This window comes from Podarcis bocagei, assembly GCF_964188305.1.
Source record: "Podarcis bocagei genome assembly, chromosome: 5".
Classification (NCBI taxonomy): Eukaryota; Metazoa; Chordata; class Lepidosauria; order Squamata; family Lacertidae; genus Podarcis; species Podarcis bocagei.
Window position 1 is genome coordinate 93,775,478 of NC_138129.1, and position 20,332 is coordinate 93,795,809.

A 20,332-nucleotide genomic window follows, 5' to 3' on the forward strand; every position below is an offset into this window, starting at 1 on the left:
AAAGAGAAGAAGCTCCATTTTGAAAATAAATAATGGGGGGTGTGGTGCCTGAGGGCGGGTGGCATAGTGTCCACAGGCACAACTTTAAGGATCCCATGCGGCACACCAGCCAGAGCTGGCTCAAGACATTTGGGCATCTGAGGCAAAATACAAAATGGTGCCGCCGCCCTCCCCCCCCCCCCCGCTGCTACGGAAAGAAGGGGTGAGTGAACTCTCTTTGGCAATCACTCGTAGCCAAGTAAGATTGTCTTCCATATACACGGTTTGAACAATGAGTCCATAAATGACTGTGGAGGCCGATTCTGGACCCACACATCCTTGCACAGTGGGGACATTGGTTCCCGGGTGGGAGTTGATCACGGTGTGGATTTGCCAAGCATGCCTTCCTCTTAGCACGTTTTTCCCTTGCGTCCTGAGTTTGAGCGTCTTCAAAGCCCATGGCACCTTTGGTAAAGGCTGTTCTCCAACTGGAGCGCTCACAGGCCAGTGTTTCCTAGTTTCCCACTCAGGCGTACTGACACTTCAGCCTGAAAGTGAGATGAGTGCTGCAACCCCATAGTCTCCTTTTGACTGGACTTAACCGTCCAGGGGTCCTTTACCTTTACCTTTTTACCTTCCTCCTTCCTTCCTTGGGTAAGAAGGAACCCCAAGCAACAACAGCAATTTCCACACCAGTTCCTCATATATTATTTTATTTCTCATTTTTATTGGAAGTGAAAAAATAATTTAAACTCATTTATTTGTACAGGTGGCACCATTTTGTGACTGACAAGCTATAGGATGTCCTGGCCCACCTTGCTGCCAGCTGGGGGTAAAAGCAACGCAGCCATAGCCACATAGGACCCTGTCTTTTGGACACTAAATGCTCGCAGAGATGCCACCATCCCCTTATTACTCCCCCCACCCTGAATGGGAATGGGCACAAGTAGACCAGGACCACACCATCCTAAGCGGAAAGCATCATTAGCCTTCAACCTCTCTGTCTCATCCTTCGTTTCCACACCTCCCCAATCCGTTTTCAGGGTCAAGTAATCTGCAGCGGGGTCTCCAACATTTCCATGAGGAAAGTGTCGATGGGGGTGTCACCGATCAGCTTGAAGAAGAAGAGGTGCTCCAGGCATTTCAGGCCGATAGATCGCAAGGCTGGCAGCCTCAGGAGGAGCTTGGCAAACCTGAAGGAACCAGAGATGTAGAAAACCTGAAGTTAATGACAATCGGGGAAAGCCAAGGGGTGTGCTATGTTGAGAGACAAAAGAAAGAGCTACATTACTACATTATAAAAAGGTAAAGGGAACCCTGACCATTAGGTCCAGTCGTGACCGACTCTGGGGTTGCGGTGCTCATCTCGCTTTACTGGTTGAGGGAGCCGGCGTACAGCTTCCAGCTCATGTGGCCAGCATGACTAAGCCGCTTCTGGTGAACCAGAGCAGAGCACGGAAACGGTGTTTACCTTCCCGCCAGAGCGGTACCTATTTATCTACTTGCACTGGCGTGCTTTTGAACTGCTAGGTTGGCAGGAGCAGGGACCGAGCAACAGGAGCTCACCCCGTTGTGGGGATTTGAACTGCCGACCTTCTGATCGGCAAGCCCTAGGCTCTGTGGTTTAACCCACAGCGCCACCCGCGTCCCTTAACTACATAATAATGTCGGCTGATTACAGCAAAGCTAGAAAGTATCAGCCAAAAAGTTAGATCTGTTAAATTATAGCCCACATTAGGAATAAATATCTGCCGCTATCTGCAGGCCTGTTGCTGGCTGCGAATATGGCATCATTGAAACATAAGGGTCAGCAAGGATTCGTTTTGTCCTACCAAAGACACACTAATGCAATTCACATTAAGCTCTTTTCAGGGCTGTTTGGTTCAATCCCAAAGGCCAGGGCTTAGTCTTCTGCCATGGGTGGGTGAGAAAAATGGAGTTGTAGAGTTGGGAGGGACCCCAGGGGTTATCTAGCCCAAACTCCTGCTCTGCAGGAATTTCTTTTGCCCAAAGTGGCTTTCCTGCTTGCTGCCCTGTTTCATCTATAATAATAACGATAATAATGATAATAATGATAATAATGATAACAACAACAACAACAACAACAACAACAACAACAACAACAACTTATTATTTGTACCCCGCTCATCTGGCTGGGTTTCCCCAGCCACTCTGGATGGCTTCCACAAAGACCAAAAATACACTAAGATGTCACACATTAAAAACCTCTCTGAACAGGGCTGCCTTAAGATGTCTTCTGAATGTCAGGTAGTTGTTTATCTCTTTGACATCTGATGGGAGGGCATTCCACAGGGCGGGCGCCACTACCGAGAAGGCCCTCTGCCTGGTTCCCTGTAGCTTTGCTTCTCACAATGAGGGAACCGCCAGAAGGCCCTCGGCGCTGGACCTCAGTGTCTGGGCAGAACAATGGGGGTGGAGACGCTCCTTCAGGTATACTGGGTCGAGGCCATTTAGGGCTTTAAAACCCTTTAAAGCCACTTTGTATTGTGCTTGGAAACGTACTGGGAGCCAATGTAGGTCTTTCAAGATCTATGACTCACTTTACCAAGACTCTTCAAGTGAGTATTTCATGTAGGCACAAATTCATGGAAATGGAAGCTCCTTCCATGAACTCTGCTGGCTATTACTCTCAGTGCCACCCATAGTGCAGGTTAATGCAACCAGTGGAATCTAATGTTCCAGTCCACACATTGACTACACACATGCAGGAAAGGGCCCGTCTACATCGCAGCCCTTCTTGAAAGCTCGGTAAGATTTGGAGTGCTGCCTCCCTCTTCCCTCTTCTGTGCGCAGAGGTGATCCATACCTGGGACAGGTGGTTAAAACCAACATCTTCCCAGCCTGAAATTGCTATAGTGGAGATGTTTTGCCATTAACAGCAAGCCTATCAGTTGGTCTAATGCAGGGGTCGGCAACCTAAGGCCTATGGGCCAACAGCAGCCCATGAAGGCCGCTTAACCGGCCCACCAGACCCCCCTGAACCAAGTTGCCTGCTTGGCGAGTCCCCGCGCTGTGCACTAAACCTGCACAGCAAGGCATGGGGACTCGCTTCTGCGGCTCTGGAAATTGCTTCTGCACATGCCCAGATGCCAGAAATCGCGTCTGCGCATGTCCGCGGTGCATGCGCAGAAGAGGTTTCCGGCACCACGGACATGTGCAGACGCGATTTCCGGCATCGCACTGCACCGCCCCAGCCCATGGAGAATCTCTCTGGGAGTGATCCGGCCTTGCCGACCCCTGCTCTAATGTCTGGCTTTGCTTTGTGAACTGTTTGTATGGATTGTCGCCATTTAATTGTTATTATGAATTGCATTCTGTGCTGCAGTTGTGCTAAGCAATGTGCTCCATTGGTGCAAGGGGTTCGGCTTGCACAACAACACGTTCTGCCTGGGTTTCCCGGAGCAGATTTGGGGACAGGGCGGGGAGAGGAGGGGGGAAGGATCATTGCACAAGCAGAACTCCTTGCACTGACAGAATATGCCAGCTGGATACTTCCCCCTGGTTTTATATACATGTTGTGATTATGGATTAATTATTGCATTAGCTTGCCAAGATTCACAATCCTAGATCTTCTGCTAATCTGGGGCCTTCCAGACACAGCTTTGGCACTATCCTCGGACTTATAAAGGTAAAGGGACCCCTGACCACTAGGTCCAGTTGTGGCCGACTCTGGGGTTGCGGCGCTCATCTCGCTTTATTGGCTGAGGGAGCTGGCGTACAGCTTCCGGGTCATGTGGCCAGCATGACTAAGCTACTCATGGCGAACCAGAGCAGTGCACGGAAACGCCGTTTACCTTCCCGCCAGAGCGGTACCTATTTATCTACTTGCACTTTGATGTGCTTTCGAACTGCTAGGTTGCCAGGAGATGGGACCGAGCAACAGGAGCTCACCCCGTCACGGGGATTCGAACCGCCGACCTTCTGATCAGCAAGTCCTAGGCTCTGTGGTTTAACCCACAGGACCACCCGTGTCTCATCCTCGGACTTATAGGATGCACCAATTGCCATATCTCCAGTTCCCCAGCCTTTCAGGGCACACCAACTGTAAAATCAGGCAGGAGCCTTTTAACAACCCAGCCAACTCCTGTGGGGATGTGGAACCAACCACAGGACGGCTCTTGTCAGCCTACAGTTGGCTGCATTTCCCTGCCAAGACCACAGCTTCCTGCAACTACAGCAGGAGAGAACTTTAGCTAGCAGGGCTCATTTTGAGCTATCCAAGGTCCTGGTCTTCCACACCCACTGCCTAAGAGAGCTTGACCAGGCTTTATCTGCTTGATGTGACCTTGACTATGGCAACCCAACTTCACCAGATACTGCCTGCTTCCTCTGTGCGCCTCAAGCACCCACAGAACAGGATATAGCTAAACTCTGGCGGAATTAAATTTGGTTTTTGAATTGTTTAATGCTGATTATTTTTACTATGCACTTTCAAAAATGTCTTGATATTGTGGTGTGTGACTTGTTGGGCTGTGTGTGTGTAAACAGCTCTGAGCAGGATATATATAGAAAGGTACCATATCGATAAGATGCCAATGAAACAGGGAGGAAGCAGGTCGTGTGATGGTCTCTAGTCTAGGTTTTTCATTTTAGCTTTAAATCCACTGCAGATCGCAGGAAGACGTAGGAAAAGAAACTAAACTTCATTTCACTCAGAAACAATACCCCCCCTGCTTTCACCAAAACATTTATCTGTATTTTAGAGCTTAAAATGGGTCAGCCTTCTTAGACTGACAACTGCATAATGTACCTAACATGGGGTTGGACTTAAAGAGAACTCAGCTGCTTCCTGACTTTCTTTTGGATATTGATGATGATGATGATGATGATAATAATAATAATAATAATAATAATAATAATAATAATAATAATTCCCCAGGCACTCTGGGCGGTTCCCAGCAGAACACTAAAAACAGAATAAAACTTCAAACATTAAAAACTTCCCTAAACAGGGCTGCCTTCAGATGTCTTCTAAAAGTCAGATAGTTGTTTATTTCCTTGACATCCGATGGGAGGTTGTTCCACATGGCAGGTGCCACCACCGAGAAGGCCCTCTGCCTGGTAACCTCAATTCTCGCAGTGAGGGACCCGCCAGAAGGCCCCCAGCGCTGGGCCTCACTGAATGTATCCCACCACACTAGTTACCAGAGTTTTCTTTCAGGCCCAATTCCAAGGCACTGAATCCCCTCCTGAAAGGGTTTCACACCTTGGATGCACATTATTTATAAACTCCACTTTTCTCCATATGAATCCCATTGGCATTTACAACCTGTGGACGAGGCCCAGCCAACATATGCTGCCAGCTGCAGAACCTTGACTGGAGTTGCTTTTTAATAGAATGGCAAAATGGTCCCACTCGTGACCTCATGGAGGGTATAAAATTCACCTTTCCCCAAAAATATTTGGGTGACCATTTAGGGACATCTTGTGGCCTCTGTTGTGTGCTGTTGGTTTTGCTGTACTGTTGGGCTGTACACCGTTAATTTAAAATATTTTACTTCATCCCTTCCAGCCTAGAGGCAGCTGACAAAGCATTAAAGCCATTAAACAGCATATACAATATAAATAACCACTGTTCCGCATTTGCCCCAATTCCTATCAAATCTATGCAATCCAAAATCACCCAAAAAGGGGTGGCGGAGAAGGAGAGAGGAAGATGTAGGAGATACACAGAAGATAACTTTTAATGACTTCTCATTTGCATGTTAACCAGCAGATGGCAGAATTGGATAACGTAGTTATTCCAAAGGCTACTGGAAGGAAAGAGAAAGTGAGATCCAGAAGAAAAGTCACCTCCAAAGTTGGCTCTGCACTGTCAGCCTGTACTTCCTCCCACCTCAGTCATTTCCTTATCTAGAGGTTTGACAGAGACAGGAGGGCACTGCAGTCTTCTTAAATAGAGATTGCCAACTTGGGAGTGGCTGAGATCAGGAGGCAAAGGATCTGATCTCCGGCCACCAGAACAGAAAGTTGCTCCATCTAACTTCTCGTTTCCCTACTGAAACCCATGCCCAGCTCCCCGGTTCATTTCTAACGTTGCTCTGGAGTAAATAAGCAAATGCGATGTTGGATAATTCCAACAAAAACAGAAAAGCAATCAGTGTTTGTTCACATTGCTGTTGGCTTTTTCAATTCAAAAGTGATGCACAATTAGGGACTGTTTTTATGTTGTTTTGACAGCAGCTTCCTTTCCACTGAGATGAATGTAAGTTAGCTTAAAGAGAGGGGTGCAAGACTCGGGGCTCACTCAGACTTCCTTTCGCCCTGTTCTTTCCAGGCACAGATCTGGGCTTTAAACAGTTCCTTTTTTATCCTGACACTTTCCCTGGGAAAACCCGACGGTTGTTTGCTGTGATCAGTGGTAAAACACAGGTTTTCCTAGGGAAAACAGTGTGTGTGTGTGTGCGTGTGCGTGTGTGTGTGTGTAGAGTGCTCAGACATGGAGCTTTAAAGTCCAGACCAGTGGCGTAGTGTAGGGGGTGCAGGGGGGGCCGGGCGCACCGGGCGCAACATCTGGGGGTTAGGGTTAGGGGGCGCAAATCCACGGGTTAGGGGGCACAAATTACTTGCCTTGCCCCGGGTGCTGACAACCCATGCTACGCCACTGGTCCAGACCTGTGCCGAGAAATGAGCCCAGTGAATGTCATATTTGGTGGAAACCAAACCGCAGCAGAAAGTAAGCGGCGGTGATTGTGATGGATACAGGTTGGAACAGAAACAGCTGCCTTCTCACATCCCTATTTGGGATTGGCAGCCGATTCTGGATCTAAGAAATATAGACTTTTTATTTATTTAATAAATTTAGATCTCGTTTTTCCTCAAGGGAATTCAATGTGATGTTCAACGGATTTCAGATTGTCACTGATCCAAGTACATCTCATCCCCAGATCTACATCTAGCAAGGTTGCTGCCCATTACTGATTTGTCCCTTTTGGCTCTCTTGTCCTCTGAATGTTTCCGAACCAACCAAACACACAGAAGCACCATCATTGGTATTCTGCACTTTCCAACATCATTCTGTGTTAAGAGTGGTGCTGAGCCTCTTTCTATTTACCTTCCCGGTTGATCAGGATACTTTTGTTTGGTGTACGCCTCCAGAGCTGCATAAACTTTCTCACGTAGCGATTCCACCTCTGCAGGACTAGACAGACCCTTGGCATCTGATGGGGTGAGAGAGCAAGGAAGGGAAGGGAATCATGATTAAAAAACAGCAGAGCTATCGCCCACTCCTTATCTGTAGGTTGCAGAATGGCCAAGTGAACTGTAATAGCATCGTACTCCATGGTGTATGTTAGCTGTGAAACCGTAATTAACTGGAAAAACAGGCAGTGCAATAATATTACCCATCTACCTAAAAGAGACCTCTGAGAAGACACACTGCTGTCCCTAATATATACTATGTGGTAAAGGTAAAGGTGGACAGGGGTGGTGCTGTGGTCTAAACCACTGAGCCTCTTGGGCAGGCTTCCTCAACCTCGGCCCTCCAGATGTTTTTGGCCTACAACTCCCATGATCCCTAGCTAGCAGGACCAGTGGACAGGGATGATGGGAATTGTAGTCTCAAAACATCTGGAGGACCAAGGTTGAGGAAGCCTGCTCTTGGGCTTGCAGATCAGAAGGTTGGCTGTTCAAATCCCCGCAATGGGGTGAGCACTCGTTGCTCTGTCCCAGCTCCTGCCAACCTAGCAGTTCGAAAGCACACCAGTGCAAGTAGATCAATAGGTACCACTGTGGCGGGAAGGTAAACAGCATTTCCGTGTGCTCTTGTTTCCTTCACATTGTTCCATTGAGCCAGAAGAGATTTAGTCATGCTGGCTGCATGACCCAGAAAGCTGTGGACAAACACCAGCTCCCTCGGCCTGAAGTGAGATGAGTGCCACACCCCATAGTCACCTTTGACTGGACTTAACCGTCCAGGGGTCCTTTACCTTTTTTACTTTACTATGTGGTACCGGGGACCCCTGACCATTAGGTCCAGTCGTGACCGACTCTGGGGTTGCGGCGCTCATCTCGCTTTATTGGCCGAGGGAGCCGGCATACAGCTTCTGGGTCATGTGGCCAGCATGACTAAGCCACTTCTGGTGAACCACAGCAGTGCACGGTAACGCCATTTACCTTCCCACCGGAGCGGTACCTATTTATCTACTTGCACTGCGTGCTTTCGAACTGCTAGGTTGGCAGGAGCTGGAACCGAGCAACGGGAGGTCACCCCATTGCGGGGATTCGAACCACCAACCTTCTGATCGGCAAGTCCTAGGCTCCGTGGTTTAACCCACAGCGCCACCCGCATCCCTTAGGATGGCCTTAGGCAGGCTTAAAGTGGTATCCCCTTCCTTACAATATGAGGCCTACACATTTTATTCATCTTTTCTACTGCCATCCCCATTGCTGTTCAATCATTCCTCTCCATGCATTGCTCCATTTCCGTTCTCTTTAAGCACCATCTTTCCTCCGTATTTTCCTGCCACTGGACTAACTTGGCTACCTCAGTGCCACATGGATGAATGAGGGAGTGATGGCAAAGCTGGGCAGTTGAGAGAAGAGGTCACCAAGAAGGCCTTTCCCTAGAACCAGCAAGAACAGGTCTGCCCACGAGCCGCTGCTCAGAACCCAGGGCTAGATTTATTCATGAGTTGATTTGACCCTGGACCAGCTTCCCAGGCATCCACACATACCTGGGTTGAACAGGACAATGGCTCGTAGGCACCCCAGCTCAGATTTGTCCATCTGCATGTCTTTCATTTTGGATACCAGCTCAGTAAGGACCCTGTATTAGAGACAAGAGAGGGAATTGAAGAGTCAAAGTCTGCAGTGATGCACTCGGTGTGCAAATAGCAGTCCGAGGTGCGTTCACACCACAGTGTGGAATTGTCAGGCTTCGTTCACTCACTCTTCAAGGGGCATTTGTATTGACAGGGGCTGGACTGAGGAGGAATGGTGAGGACCACCCCCCCTTCTCCTGGCCCTTTCTGAGAACAGGAAGACAGTATAGATTTAGATCAGTGGTTTGCAGAAGGGCATAATTCAGAGGCTGCAGAGGGGAGAAGCTGGGGAATATTGGGAGCAGCAAGAAGAAGAAGCACCAGGGGAGAGACAGCTGAGAGACTCAGTGTCCTTGGAAAGCATTCCTGACCCACCCCCCTTCTCCCAGGGCCAGACGGGCATTGAGAGTAGTAGAACAGAGAGCTCAGTGGCAGAAGGCTCAGATTAGCCTGCGCAGGTCTGATGTAGAATAGGGGCAGTGCCGGATTTACGTATAAGCTAAACATGCTATAATGTGATGGGACGATGAGCTGCTTGTGCGTAAAACCCAAGTCCCTCAGAGTTTGATCAAGTTTGCAAACCTCTGTCTGTAACGGAGCCCCTTAAACATGGCTCCCTCAGTCGCTGGCAGATTCCGACAGTGGTTGCTTTCGGAATCGCTTCCAACATAAAAGCTCCTTAACGGAAACACGTCTTCTGGACTCTCTGCATGACAGTTTCCGGCGAGGAGTGGGTGTCCCTATGGGAGGTCCTGAAACCTCCCCACTGCCCTCGCTGGAAGTGTCTCGGAGCCACCCCTCCTGCTCACTTTCCCTCAGCTCAGCTCCTCTCCCCCTACTGGTTCCCTCTTCAGCTGCTGAGTCTCTCCCAACCTGTGTGAGCCCTTCCACCTCCCTTCCTTCCGATGGCAGTTCCCTGACATATAGCTTAGGGCCCCACTCTCTTAGGGGCCCCCAAAAAAATTAAAGAAAAAAACTAGATGTACATTTCCAAAATATAAGATAAAAAACAAATAAAATAAAACCTACATACAAGTGAAACTCGGAAAATTAGAATATCGTGGAAAAGTTTATTTATTTCAGTAATTCAACTTAAAAGGTGAAACTAATATATGAGATAGACTCATGACATGCAAAATGTCATATGTCAAGCCTTTATTTGTTATAATTGTGATGATCATGGTGTACAGCTGATGAAAACCCCAAATTAACAATCTCAGAAAATTAGAATATTAAATGAAATCAGCAAAACAAGGACTGCAAACAGAGCAATATTGGACCTCTGAGAAGTAGAAGCATGCATATGTACTCAGTACTTGGTTTGGACCCCTTTTGCATTAATTACTGCCTAAATGTGGAGTGGCATGGATGCTATCAGCCTGTGGCACTGCTGAGGTGTTATGGAAGACCAGGATGCTTCAATAGCAGCCTCCAGCTCTTCTGCATTGCTCAGTCTCATGTCTCTCATCTTTCTCTTGGCAATGTCTCATAGATTCTCTATGGGGTTCAGGTCATGTGAGTTTGCTGGCCAATCAAGCACAGTAATCCCATGGGCATTGAACCAGGTTTTGGTACTTTTGGCAGTGTCGGTAGGTGCCAAAGTCCTGCTGGAAAATGAAGTCAGCATCGTCTGCAGAAAGAAGCATAAAGTGCTCCAAAATCTCCTGGTAGACGGCTGTGTTGACCCTGGACTTAATGAAGCACAGTGGACCAACACCAGCTGATGACATGGCTCCCCAAATCTCTTTTCTGATGAGAGCAGCTTTTGCATCTCATTTGGAAACCAAGGACCCACAGTCTGGAGGAAGAATGGGGAGGCACACAATGCCAGATGCTTGAAGTCCAGTGTGAAGTTTCCACAGTCTGGGTTGATTTGGGGAGCCATGTCATCAGCTGGTGTTGGTCCACTGTGCTTCATTAAGTTCATTAAGCGACAATTTGTTGTTGACAAAGAACAGCTGGACATACAAAGGGCCCCATTACCTTCAGTAGCTTAGGGCCTCATCAAACCGAAATCCAGCCCTGAATAGGGGAGAGGAAGGGGGGTGGGACTTTACTTGGAGCAACCCCATCATGGCATAGAGACTACACCCCTTTGTCACTCTGTGAATACTGAATAAATTATGTGGTAAGGACTCTTCGTGTTATCTGCTTGTGGGGGGCTGGCTGCCACTGGGGGAGGGATAGTATTCCCTGAGCCTTGACACATATAGTGCCATCATCCAGTCACCATTATCCTGTGTTTTCCATCTTGTTCTTCCACCTTTTCTCAGAGCACAGAAAACTCACTTTCTTCTGAATTATAGAGTGGCACCATCTCTCCAGGCGCAGGTGGCTTATCCCATCATTCCTGACCATTGGCCATGCTGAACAGGGCAAATGGGGAGGTGTTGTTCAATGGGGTTGAACAACACCTGGAAGGCACAAAGGCACTCAGTGACTTTTCCTAAGCACCACCCTTCTTCCTTTCAAAAGGCAGTGACTTAGCAGGAAAGTGAACTCTCACAGCTCAGCACACATTAATCAGGTCCATTTCTGCAGGTATCATTTTACACTCTGCTCATTTTTAAATTAGTCTTCTGATGAACACTAAAAAAAAATATTATTATAATTTTGCTTTGTTGTTGTTGTTTAGTCTTTTAGTCGTGTCCGACTCTTCGTGACCCCATGGACCAGAGCACGCCAGGCACTTCTGTCTTCCACTGCCTCCCGCAGTTTGGTCAAACTCATGCTGGTAGCTTTGAGAACACTGTCCAACCATCTCGTCCTCTATCGTCCCCTTCTCCTTGTGCCCTCCATCTTTCCCAACATCAGGGTCTTTCCAGGGAGTCTTCTCTTCTCATGTGGTGGCCAAAGTATTGGAGCCTCAGCTTCAGGATCTGTCCTTCCAATGAGCACTCAGGGCTGATTTCCTTCAGAATGGAGAGGTTTGATCTTCTTGCAGTCCATGGGACTCTCAAGAGTCTCCTCCAGCACCATAATTCAAAAGCATCAATTTTTTGGCGATCAGCCTTCTTTATGGTCCAGCTCTCACTTCCATACATCACTACTTGGAAAACCATAGCTTTAACTATACGGACCTTTGTTGGCAAGGTAATGTCTCTGCTTTTTAAGATGCTGTCTAGGTTTGTCATTGCTTTTCTCCGAAGAAGCAGGCATCTTTTAATTTTATGACTGCTGTCACCATCTGCAGATCTGCAGTGAACTGCATATAGCATTTTTTTTTTTTTACTATAATTGCTTAAATGAAATAAAGTTATAACATTCCTTTACAAAAAAATGATGGAAGAAATCCTTGCCCACCATATTGTTAAAATTTCTTTTCTCACCTTTTTTTTTAAATTGAATGATATAACCAGAAAACCATTTTAGCATCAATTAAAAGAATGATTAAAAAAAATAAACTGGGTGATAAAATAGCATCCACTACCACAAAGTTTATAGTGAAGGTGTATTTTGTTTCACATGCCGACTCAGGTGAACAGGACCTTCTGTTCCCCTTCGCCACCAGTAAATATGTTTGAGCAGCTCATATCGGCATGAATGGACAGAAGATATGGAATACCCCAATAGTGTGGAAAGTCAACTGCAATTCTGCTTATGGTTTATAGTAAATGGGTGTTCATTTATAGTGCTAAGAGACGCTTGCCTGGAAGCAGCTATGCGGGCTGTGCAAACATTACCAGCTTAAAACGCATATAGGTTGCTCTTTTGATCGACTCGGGTTGAAGGTGGTCTGGGAGAAAATGCAGCGAAACACAGTATTTCAGAAAAAAAGGCAGAATAGATATGGGTTGTGGTTAATGCTGGGGGCACACCACTACCCAGAGAGCTTTTTTCCCTTCCTGAAAGGCTCAAAAAGTGGATTTTCCCTAAGCCCCCCGGTAGCTTAAATGTTGTTTTCCTTTTTTTTTGCTCGTTATTAAATTAAATTAATAATTAATCATGCATAAATAAGCACAAAAATGTGCAACCCACCACCGAAACCATTCCATTATAACTCCAACCACCCAAAATTTCAACACCTCTTGCGCTGGTTTAACCCCTTTCCGTTTTAGCAATACACATTCTACGAACACCCATCGTATCTCTTTAAAATCATTTCTCCTACATATTCCCTGTCTTACCTTAATGGCACATGTTAATTTATCATTAATAGCTATATTTCCAAGCCTCTTTGTATGATTCTTCCATTTTATATTCTGCTTCCCCCTTCCACTTCCTGGCTATAATAATTTGTGCAGCTGTCAATAAATTTGTGAGCAAGTCCTTTGTCGCCTGTGAACCTTCCACCCCATCATAAATTGATAATAATGCTACCTCTGGACTTTTGGTCAGCTTTAACCCCATGATGTCTGCTATCTCCTAACCGAGCTTTTTATTCCACCAAATCAACTCAAAGAAGCCGTGAACGTAGAAAAGCCCAAACGTCAAAACAAGAGTTCAGAAACATGCCTGTCGAAAATGGAGCCCACTCCGGCGCTGTGCGCACTGCTCCGTTGCACATGTAAGCCTGTGGCCAGAAGGATGCCGTCCTGCACGGAGACAGAGCGGTGGGAAAAAGAGGCAATCAGCAGCTCATTCCAACCTAGAAGAGAAGACGGGAGTGAAACAGATGCATCTTATGGGACTTGCCTCTTACAAGCCCTTCACAATTGGATTGCTTTGTGTTGGGTGTAGGAAAGCTATCACCTACTTGCTTGCTTGCTTGTTTATTATTCAGTTCTTAAATTTGCATACTGCCCTGTGATGTTAAGATATGAGTGTGCTGGAGGTGAAATGGTTAAACAAGTTGCCCAATCAGAACCCAGGGGGGTGGAGTCAGAGGGACTATAAAACCAGCTCTGGGAGGGGCAAAGGGAAGAGTTCGTTGGGAGTTGGGTGGGTGGTTGGTTGGAGTGGGAGTGAATTGGGATAGAGTCTGTGGGTAGTTTGAGTTAGTGTAGTGAAATAAGCTGAGTCAGGAACAGTTAGGAGCTAGGAAGACAAGTAAATATCTGAGAGGCGGTTTAGTGAGTGAGAGCAGGTAGCGGAAGTTATAGGTCTGGATAGGCACCCTATGATTGTAATTGACCAATACCGTTTATGAAACCACACGCTTGTTAAACTGCAATAAATAAACAGAAGTTTATGTTCCAATTTAACCCTGACTGGACTTAGTATTGTACCAGGCAGGGCCTGGGTGGTGGCAGCGAGAAATAAAGTGGTGGCACAGGAATCAATAGACGGTGAAACGTCCGGGGACCCTGTGTGATCGCCACAGGCCCTTCCGCTGAAAATCGCAGGGTGGTTCACAACATAAAAACACAAAATAGCAGCACAAAATACTTAAAAAATAAAAGCAAACCAATAACTCACTTCCCAGAAAGATATTTAAAAGACAATATAAGGATTTATATAATTTTACAGTATGCAGAGAATAACATGTGTTGAGAAATCACAGAGAGGAGCTGAGGGAAGTCTCGGGGGGAGGGAGGGAGGGTTCGATGGGGAGGTGGGGGAGAAAAGGGAAAAATTAATGAATATGATATGTTTTGATATTTTGTTATGTTGAAATTGTTAATTTTTTTAAAATAAAAAAAAAATACAGTGGTACCTCTGGATGCGAACAGGATCTGTTCCGGAGCCCCATTCGCATCCTGAGCAGAACGCAACCAGCATCTGCGCATGCGCGCGTTGCGATTCCCCGCTTCTGCACATGTGCGTGACGTCATTTTGAGCGTCTGCGCATGCGCGAGCAGTGAAACCCGGAAGTAATCCATTCTGTTACTTCCGGGTCACCGCGGGACGCAACCTGAAAATGTTTAATAAAAACTTGCCTCAAGTGATTGAAGGAGGTACAGCAGTACAGCAGTGGCAAGGTGAGGGGGGCAAAATCCATACCTGCTCGGGTACATGACCCCAGTCAAGCTAGCAAAAATCTACCATTTGCCTGATAATAAGTGTTGGAAATGTAAAGAAACTGAAGGTACTTTCTACCACCTTTGGTGGACGTGCCCGAAGATTAAGGCTTTCTGGGAAATGATATATAATGAAATGAAAAAGGTATTTAAATGTACTTTCCCTATGAAACCAGAGGCCTTTCTCTTGGGCATCGTCGGCCAATTGGTGTTAAAGAAAGACAGAATTTTTTTATGTATGCTACAACAGCAGCAAGAATACTCATCGCAAAGTATTGGAAGACACAAGATCTACCGACTCTGGAAGAATGGCAGGTGAAGGTGATAGACTACATGGGACTGGCTGAAATGACTGGCAGAATCCGTGACCAGGGGAAAGAGACGGCGGATGAAGATTGGAAGAAATTTAGAATTTATCTTAAGAAATATTGTAAAATTAATGAATGTTAAAATGTTGAAGTTTTAGACAAAAGGGGATTACAGCTGTAAAAGGTTAAGTAAAAGGAAAAAAAGGGGAAATTCGATAAAAACAAAGGGTAGGATTTGTGGAAATAAATTTGGGAATTGGGATGCAGAAAGGGGAGGTATGGGGAAGTCGGTGAAGTAAGATTTAAGAAAAAAGGAGATGAAATTATACATGTTTATTTATGTGTTTGTTTGTTTTGTATTGTGTTATGTTTGTGTTTATAAAAATTGTGAAAAACTAATAAAAAAAATTTTAAAAAATCCATACCTGCTCGGAGGAGGATAACTTGGTCTTCCAGTGTTAAGTCTGAGAAGTGTGGGATTCGCTTGGCCCATTCCACCAGCGTGAAGAGTTGTTTGTCAGCCGCGTGGCATATGTTGGTGACAGGATCATTGGTCTAAGTGAGAAGCAGGCATGTGGGTGAGTAAATTCAACCGCCGCCACTTCGTTGTCATAGCCATCCTGCTCCCCGTTACTGAAAGCACCCCATACTGAACCTATAAAAAATGCTTGAAGGCAAAAAGGTTTTTGAATCAGGCATTGGTGCCCATAGGATGGACACAGTGAGCCTAGAATGCCTCCAGTATACCTGAAGGAGCGTCTCCATCCCCATCATTCAACCCAGACACTGAGATCCAGCGCCGAGGGCCTTCTGGTGGTTCCCTCACAGCGAGAAGTGAGGTTACAGGGAACCAGGCAAGGGGCCTTCTCGGTAGTGGCGCCCGCACAGTAGAACGCCTCCCATCAGATGTCAAGGAAATAAACTACCTGACTTTTAGAAGACATCTGAAGGCAGCCCTGTTTAGGGAAGTTTTTAATGTTTGATGTTTTATCATGTTTTTAATATTCTGCTGGGAGCCGCCCAGAGTGGCTGGGGTATAAATAAATAATAATAATTATTATTATTATTATTATTATTATTATTATTATTACTCCAATAAACAGCATCTGCAAGTTTCTGCAGTGATTCAAAAGCCCACAAAATCTCTTTGACTAAAAGCGGTCGTAGAACAAAAGTGATTTGTGTACAGTGGTACCTCGGGTTAAGTACTTAATTCGTTGTGGAGGTCCGTTCTTAACCTGAAACTGTTCTTAACCTGAAGCACCGCTTTAGCTAATGGGGCCTCCTGCTGCCACTGTGCTGCTGGAGCACGATTTCTGTTCTCATCCTGAAGCAAAGTTCTTAACCCGAGGTAATATTTCTGGGTTAGCGGAGTCTGTAACCTGAAGCGTATGTAAACTGAAGTGTATGTAACCCGAGGTACCACTATACACAACACAGAGAGGAATGCTTTCATTTTATCACTTTTTGCCCTCATTTCAAACTCTTAACTGTTGCCACCTCTGGTTCAAGTTACCGGCACTTTTCTCATCCTCCGTTTATTGGACAATAGCAGAGCGCTTTTTCTCAGGCACTTTACAGGCAATGACCAGCAGAGGAAGCTTTCCTCTCTGTTATCCGTTTTTAGCAGCAACACAGGCTGCAACCCCTTGAGATATTGGTAGGTGTCACTCACAACCATGGTTTGGTCATGGCCATTTAATAATTTGCAGGCAAAAGACTCTATACAAGGAGACTGTGCAAACCAGAAATTATTGGTCTTAATCCTGCCAACCTAGCAGTTCAAAAGCACGGCAAAGTGCAAGTAGATAAATAGGTACCACTCCGGCAGGAAGGTAAATGGCGTTTCCGTGCGCTGCTCTGGTTCGCCAGAAGCGGCTTAGTCATGCTGGCCACATGACCCGGAAGATGTACGCTGGCTCCCTCGGCCAATAAAGCGAGATGAGCGCCGCAACCCCAGAGTCATCCGTGACTGGACCTAACGGTCAGGGGTTCCCTTACCTTTACCTTTAATCCAAAATCTAGTGGTTGTTTGTAATGCACACCTGCTAGGGTCTTTGTTCTCATAGTACACACCATTTCTGGTTTGTAACCCCAGCAAAGCTAAATAATCCTGCAACTCAATCAAGTAATTCTTGCCTGGATAGATGAGTGTGCATATTGCATGTGCAATATGGACTGAATATAGACCCGCCCTGTGGAACGCCCTCCCACCAGATGTCAAAGAGAACAACTACCAGACTTTTAGAAGACATCTGAAGGCAGCCCTGTTTAGGAAAGCTTTTAATGTTTGATGCATTACTGTATTTTAATATTTTGTTGGAAGCCGTCCAGAGTGCCTGGGAAGCCCAGCCGGATGGGGGGTATTATTATTATTATTATTATTATTATTATTATTATTATTATTATTATTGTTGTTGTTGTTGTTGTTGTTGTTGAATTAATTTAGACAGTACTGAAGGCGCTTTTCAGTGCCTAGCTCTAAGATGAACATAGTTGGGTGCCACTATTTGAGTTCTCTGAAGGTAGGTTGTTCTGAAAGGTCCTTTTTGGGAGAAGGAAATATGTCCTTGGCTTTCACCGCCTGCTCTTCTGCACCACCAAGAGTGCTCTGTTCCCACTGGAATTCAAACTGGGAGTACCCATAGCGTCATCTCTGTTCCCAGAGAGTAACATATTCAGGCAGCGGTGGTGGCTTTTGGTTGAACCTGAAGCAAGAACATGGGCTTTTGTCTGCCTTTGTTTTGTGAACTCTCTACCCCTCAGACAAGGTCATAATGGAGACCAGGATAAAAGGCCCTGCGTTGAGGCTGCTGACAGCCAACACTGGCCACAAAGGCACGCATGGGGAAACACCCTTGAACTGCCACCAGCATGACTGTTGTCCTTCGAATCCTCCTCTCCCACCCCAGCCCTCCCTCCCCCTCTTTCCTCTTTCCTTTCTCCTTCTGTGACGGAACTCCTATTTGGGGACTTCCCTGGCTTTTTTCTAGCCCACGTAGGACCAGTCTGGATAGTTGGCCTTGGTGAAGATTTGACATTTTTATCCCCAAAAAGTTTTTTATTTGAGGGACGCGGGTGGTGCAGGGACGCAGGTGGTTTAACCCACAGCGCCTAGGACTTGCCCATCAGAAGGTCAGCAGTTCGAATCCCTGCGACAGGGTGAGCTCCCGTTGCTCGGTCCCTGCTCCTGCCAACCTAGCAGTTCGAAAGCACGTCAAAGTGCAAGTAGATAAATAGGTAGCGCTCCGGCGGGCGTTTCCGTGCGCTGGCCACGCATGTCATGCTGGCCACATGACCCGGAAGCTGTACGCCGGCTCCCTCAGCCAATAAAGCGAGATGAGCGCCGCAACCCCAGAGTCGGTCACGACTGGACCTAATGGTCAGGGGTCCCCTTTACCTTTACTTTTACTGGCTTTTTTCTGGCCCACGTAGGACCAGTCTGGATAGTTGGCCTTGGTGAAGATTTGACGTTTTCATCCCCCAAAAAGTTTTTGATTTGAGTTTCTACTGAAATGAGGCTGCATTTTAATGTTGTATTTTAATCTTGTTTTTAAGTTGTATTTTAATCAATTGTTTTTAAACCTGGTGTTAGCTGCCCTGAGCCCGGTCTTGGCTGGGGAGGGCGGGGTATAAATAAAATTATTTATTTATTATTGTTTGTTTGTTTGTTTGTTTGTTTGTTTCCAGTCAGTTGGTTCCTCAGGGAGAAGACTGGAGGCAAAATGATCAGAATTCTCTGAAAGACAACCAAACCACCCTTGCTGCTCTCTTCTGCCAAAGAATACCATTTATACCTAGCCTAAGTTCTCAGCACAACCGATCAACCAACTCCCCTTTAGACTGCGAATCTGCAGTGCATATGCCAAAAGAGGCCATGTCATAAGTGTTTATTCTTTGTAAAGCTCAACAGGCACTTAACACAGAACTGCTCACACCCTGCCCAGTTTGAATCAAGTCTGGTCTGCGCACAATGCTTTGAATACTGCATATTCATCGAACCCAGCATAGATCTGGACTGAGGCAACTTCTGCCATTGACAGAGGATGGCTCTGCAGGTTAAAGCTCTCCAGCATTAGGTGGGCTGTGCTTTGAGCTGGCAGGATCAGGCCAACAGCATGTTATGTTAAACCTGCTTTTTAAGAAGTGTGTGCTTAAGCGGACCGCTTTTATGCTGGTGCAAAAGAAGCCACGTGGGCGCCCAGCCCCCAAATTCCCCCTGTCTGCTATTTATTTTGTGAACCACCCTGAGACCTGTGGGTAAACGGTGGTATACAAATTTAATAAATAATACTGATACTAATAATAGTTCCCCACCACAAGGGTGCAATTTAGTGCAAACAGTACCTTCGAGACAAACAGAAATCAGGTGTTATGTACTGAGTTGAATAGGATCCAAAATGCAGCAGTCTGATTGGTCCTAGAACAATAGGATCCAGAATGCAGCAGTCTGATTGGTCCACAGGAGCCACCCAATCCAGCTCCAGGTGGAAGGGAATCCGCAACCTGATTGGCCTACAGGAGAATCCCGGAATTAGCCAATCACGTGGGGCCCATTGTGTAAATAATGTATATAAAGCAGACATTCTGGGGGAACTTCCATTCCTCCTCACCACTAAGAGCTGAATAAAGAGCATGAAATCCACTCTCAACTCTGAGTTTATTTCATCAGGGGTGTGTGAATTTCAGCAGGATCCCAGTTTGGACCAGTGGCTTTTCTTTGCTTTTTTAAAAAAGGCCAGCTTAAGCACTTTTTTTAAAAAAGCCTGTTTAGCAAAATGTGTAGTTTGGCCCTCTGGGCATGCATGTATGAATTGCTCTCATTATTCTTCACTCTCAAATTTAATAAACAGAAATTTAATTACTACTACTACTACTACTAATAGTAATAATAAGTTGTCCAAGTAACAGCCCAGTCCCAAGAAGCCACCTACTGAGTTGTCAGCGTTCACATCACTGTAAGATTCGGTTTTGGGCTCAACAGCCATTTCAGCCTCTAAAATCCTCTCCACAGGCATGTCTTCATTGCTGCTGCCACAGCTGCTTGTAGACTCAGCTTCATTCTCACTCCGCTCTCTGCTTCTCTGCCTCTCCTCTTGAACCGCTGAATAGGAATATATATATATATATATATTAAAAAACCCAGGTTTTGCCCCAGTCCAAACATTTCAGGCATGCTAAGTTGTGGGTGAACATATCAGACGACACAGCCATTCTTCAGACAGCTCTTGTTTATTCACAGGCCAGAACAGAACTGAACTGAAGGGTTCAGCCAGCCTGCTTATATAGAGCTCAACTACAACGCAACAGTAACAACTTTCTGTAACTATCCAATCACTGAACGTCACTTTCAATTCCTTAT

At 46.1% G+C, this 20,332-nt stretch overlaps 1 protein-coding gene across 2 annotated transcripts in view; it reads right to left on the minus strand.

The window, feature by feature from the left end:
- Positions 1-675: 675 nt before the first annotated feature.
- RXRG (retinoid X receptor gamma) overlaps positions 676-20,332 on the minus strand; it is a 76,168-nt gene continuing 56,511 nt past the window's right edge. For both annotated transcript variants that reach the window (XM_081194470.1, XM_081194471.1), the window contains exons 5-10: positions 19,905-20,074; positions 15,396-15,525; positions 13,218-13,350; positions 8,676-8,767; positions 7,055-7,160; positions 676-1,172 (exon numbers count right to left, since the gene is read on the minus strand). In XM_081194470.1, coding sequence (XP_081050596.1) covers positions 1,025-1,172; positions 7,055-7,160; positions 8,676-8,767; positions 13,218-13,350; positions 15,396-15,525; positions 19,905-20,074 — 779 coding nt within the window. In that variant the 3' untranslated portion in view covers positions 676-1,024. The remainder of the gene's footprint in view (positions 1,173-7,054; positions 7,161-8,675; positions 8,768-13,217; positions 13,351-15,395; positions 15,526-19,904; positions 20,075-20,332) is intronic.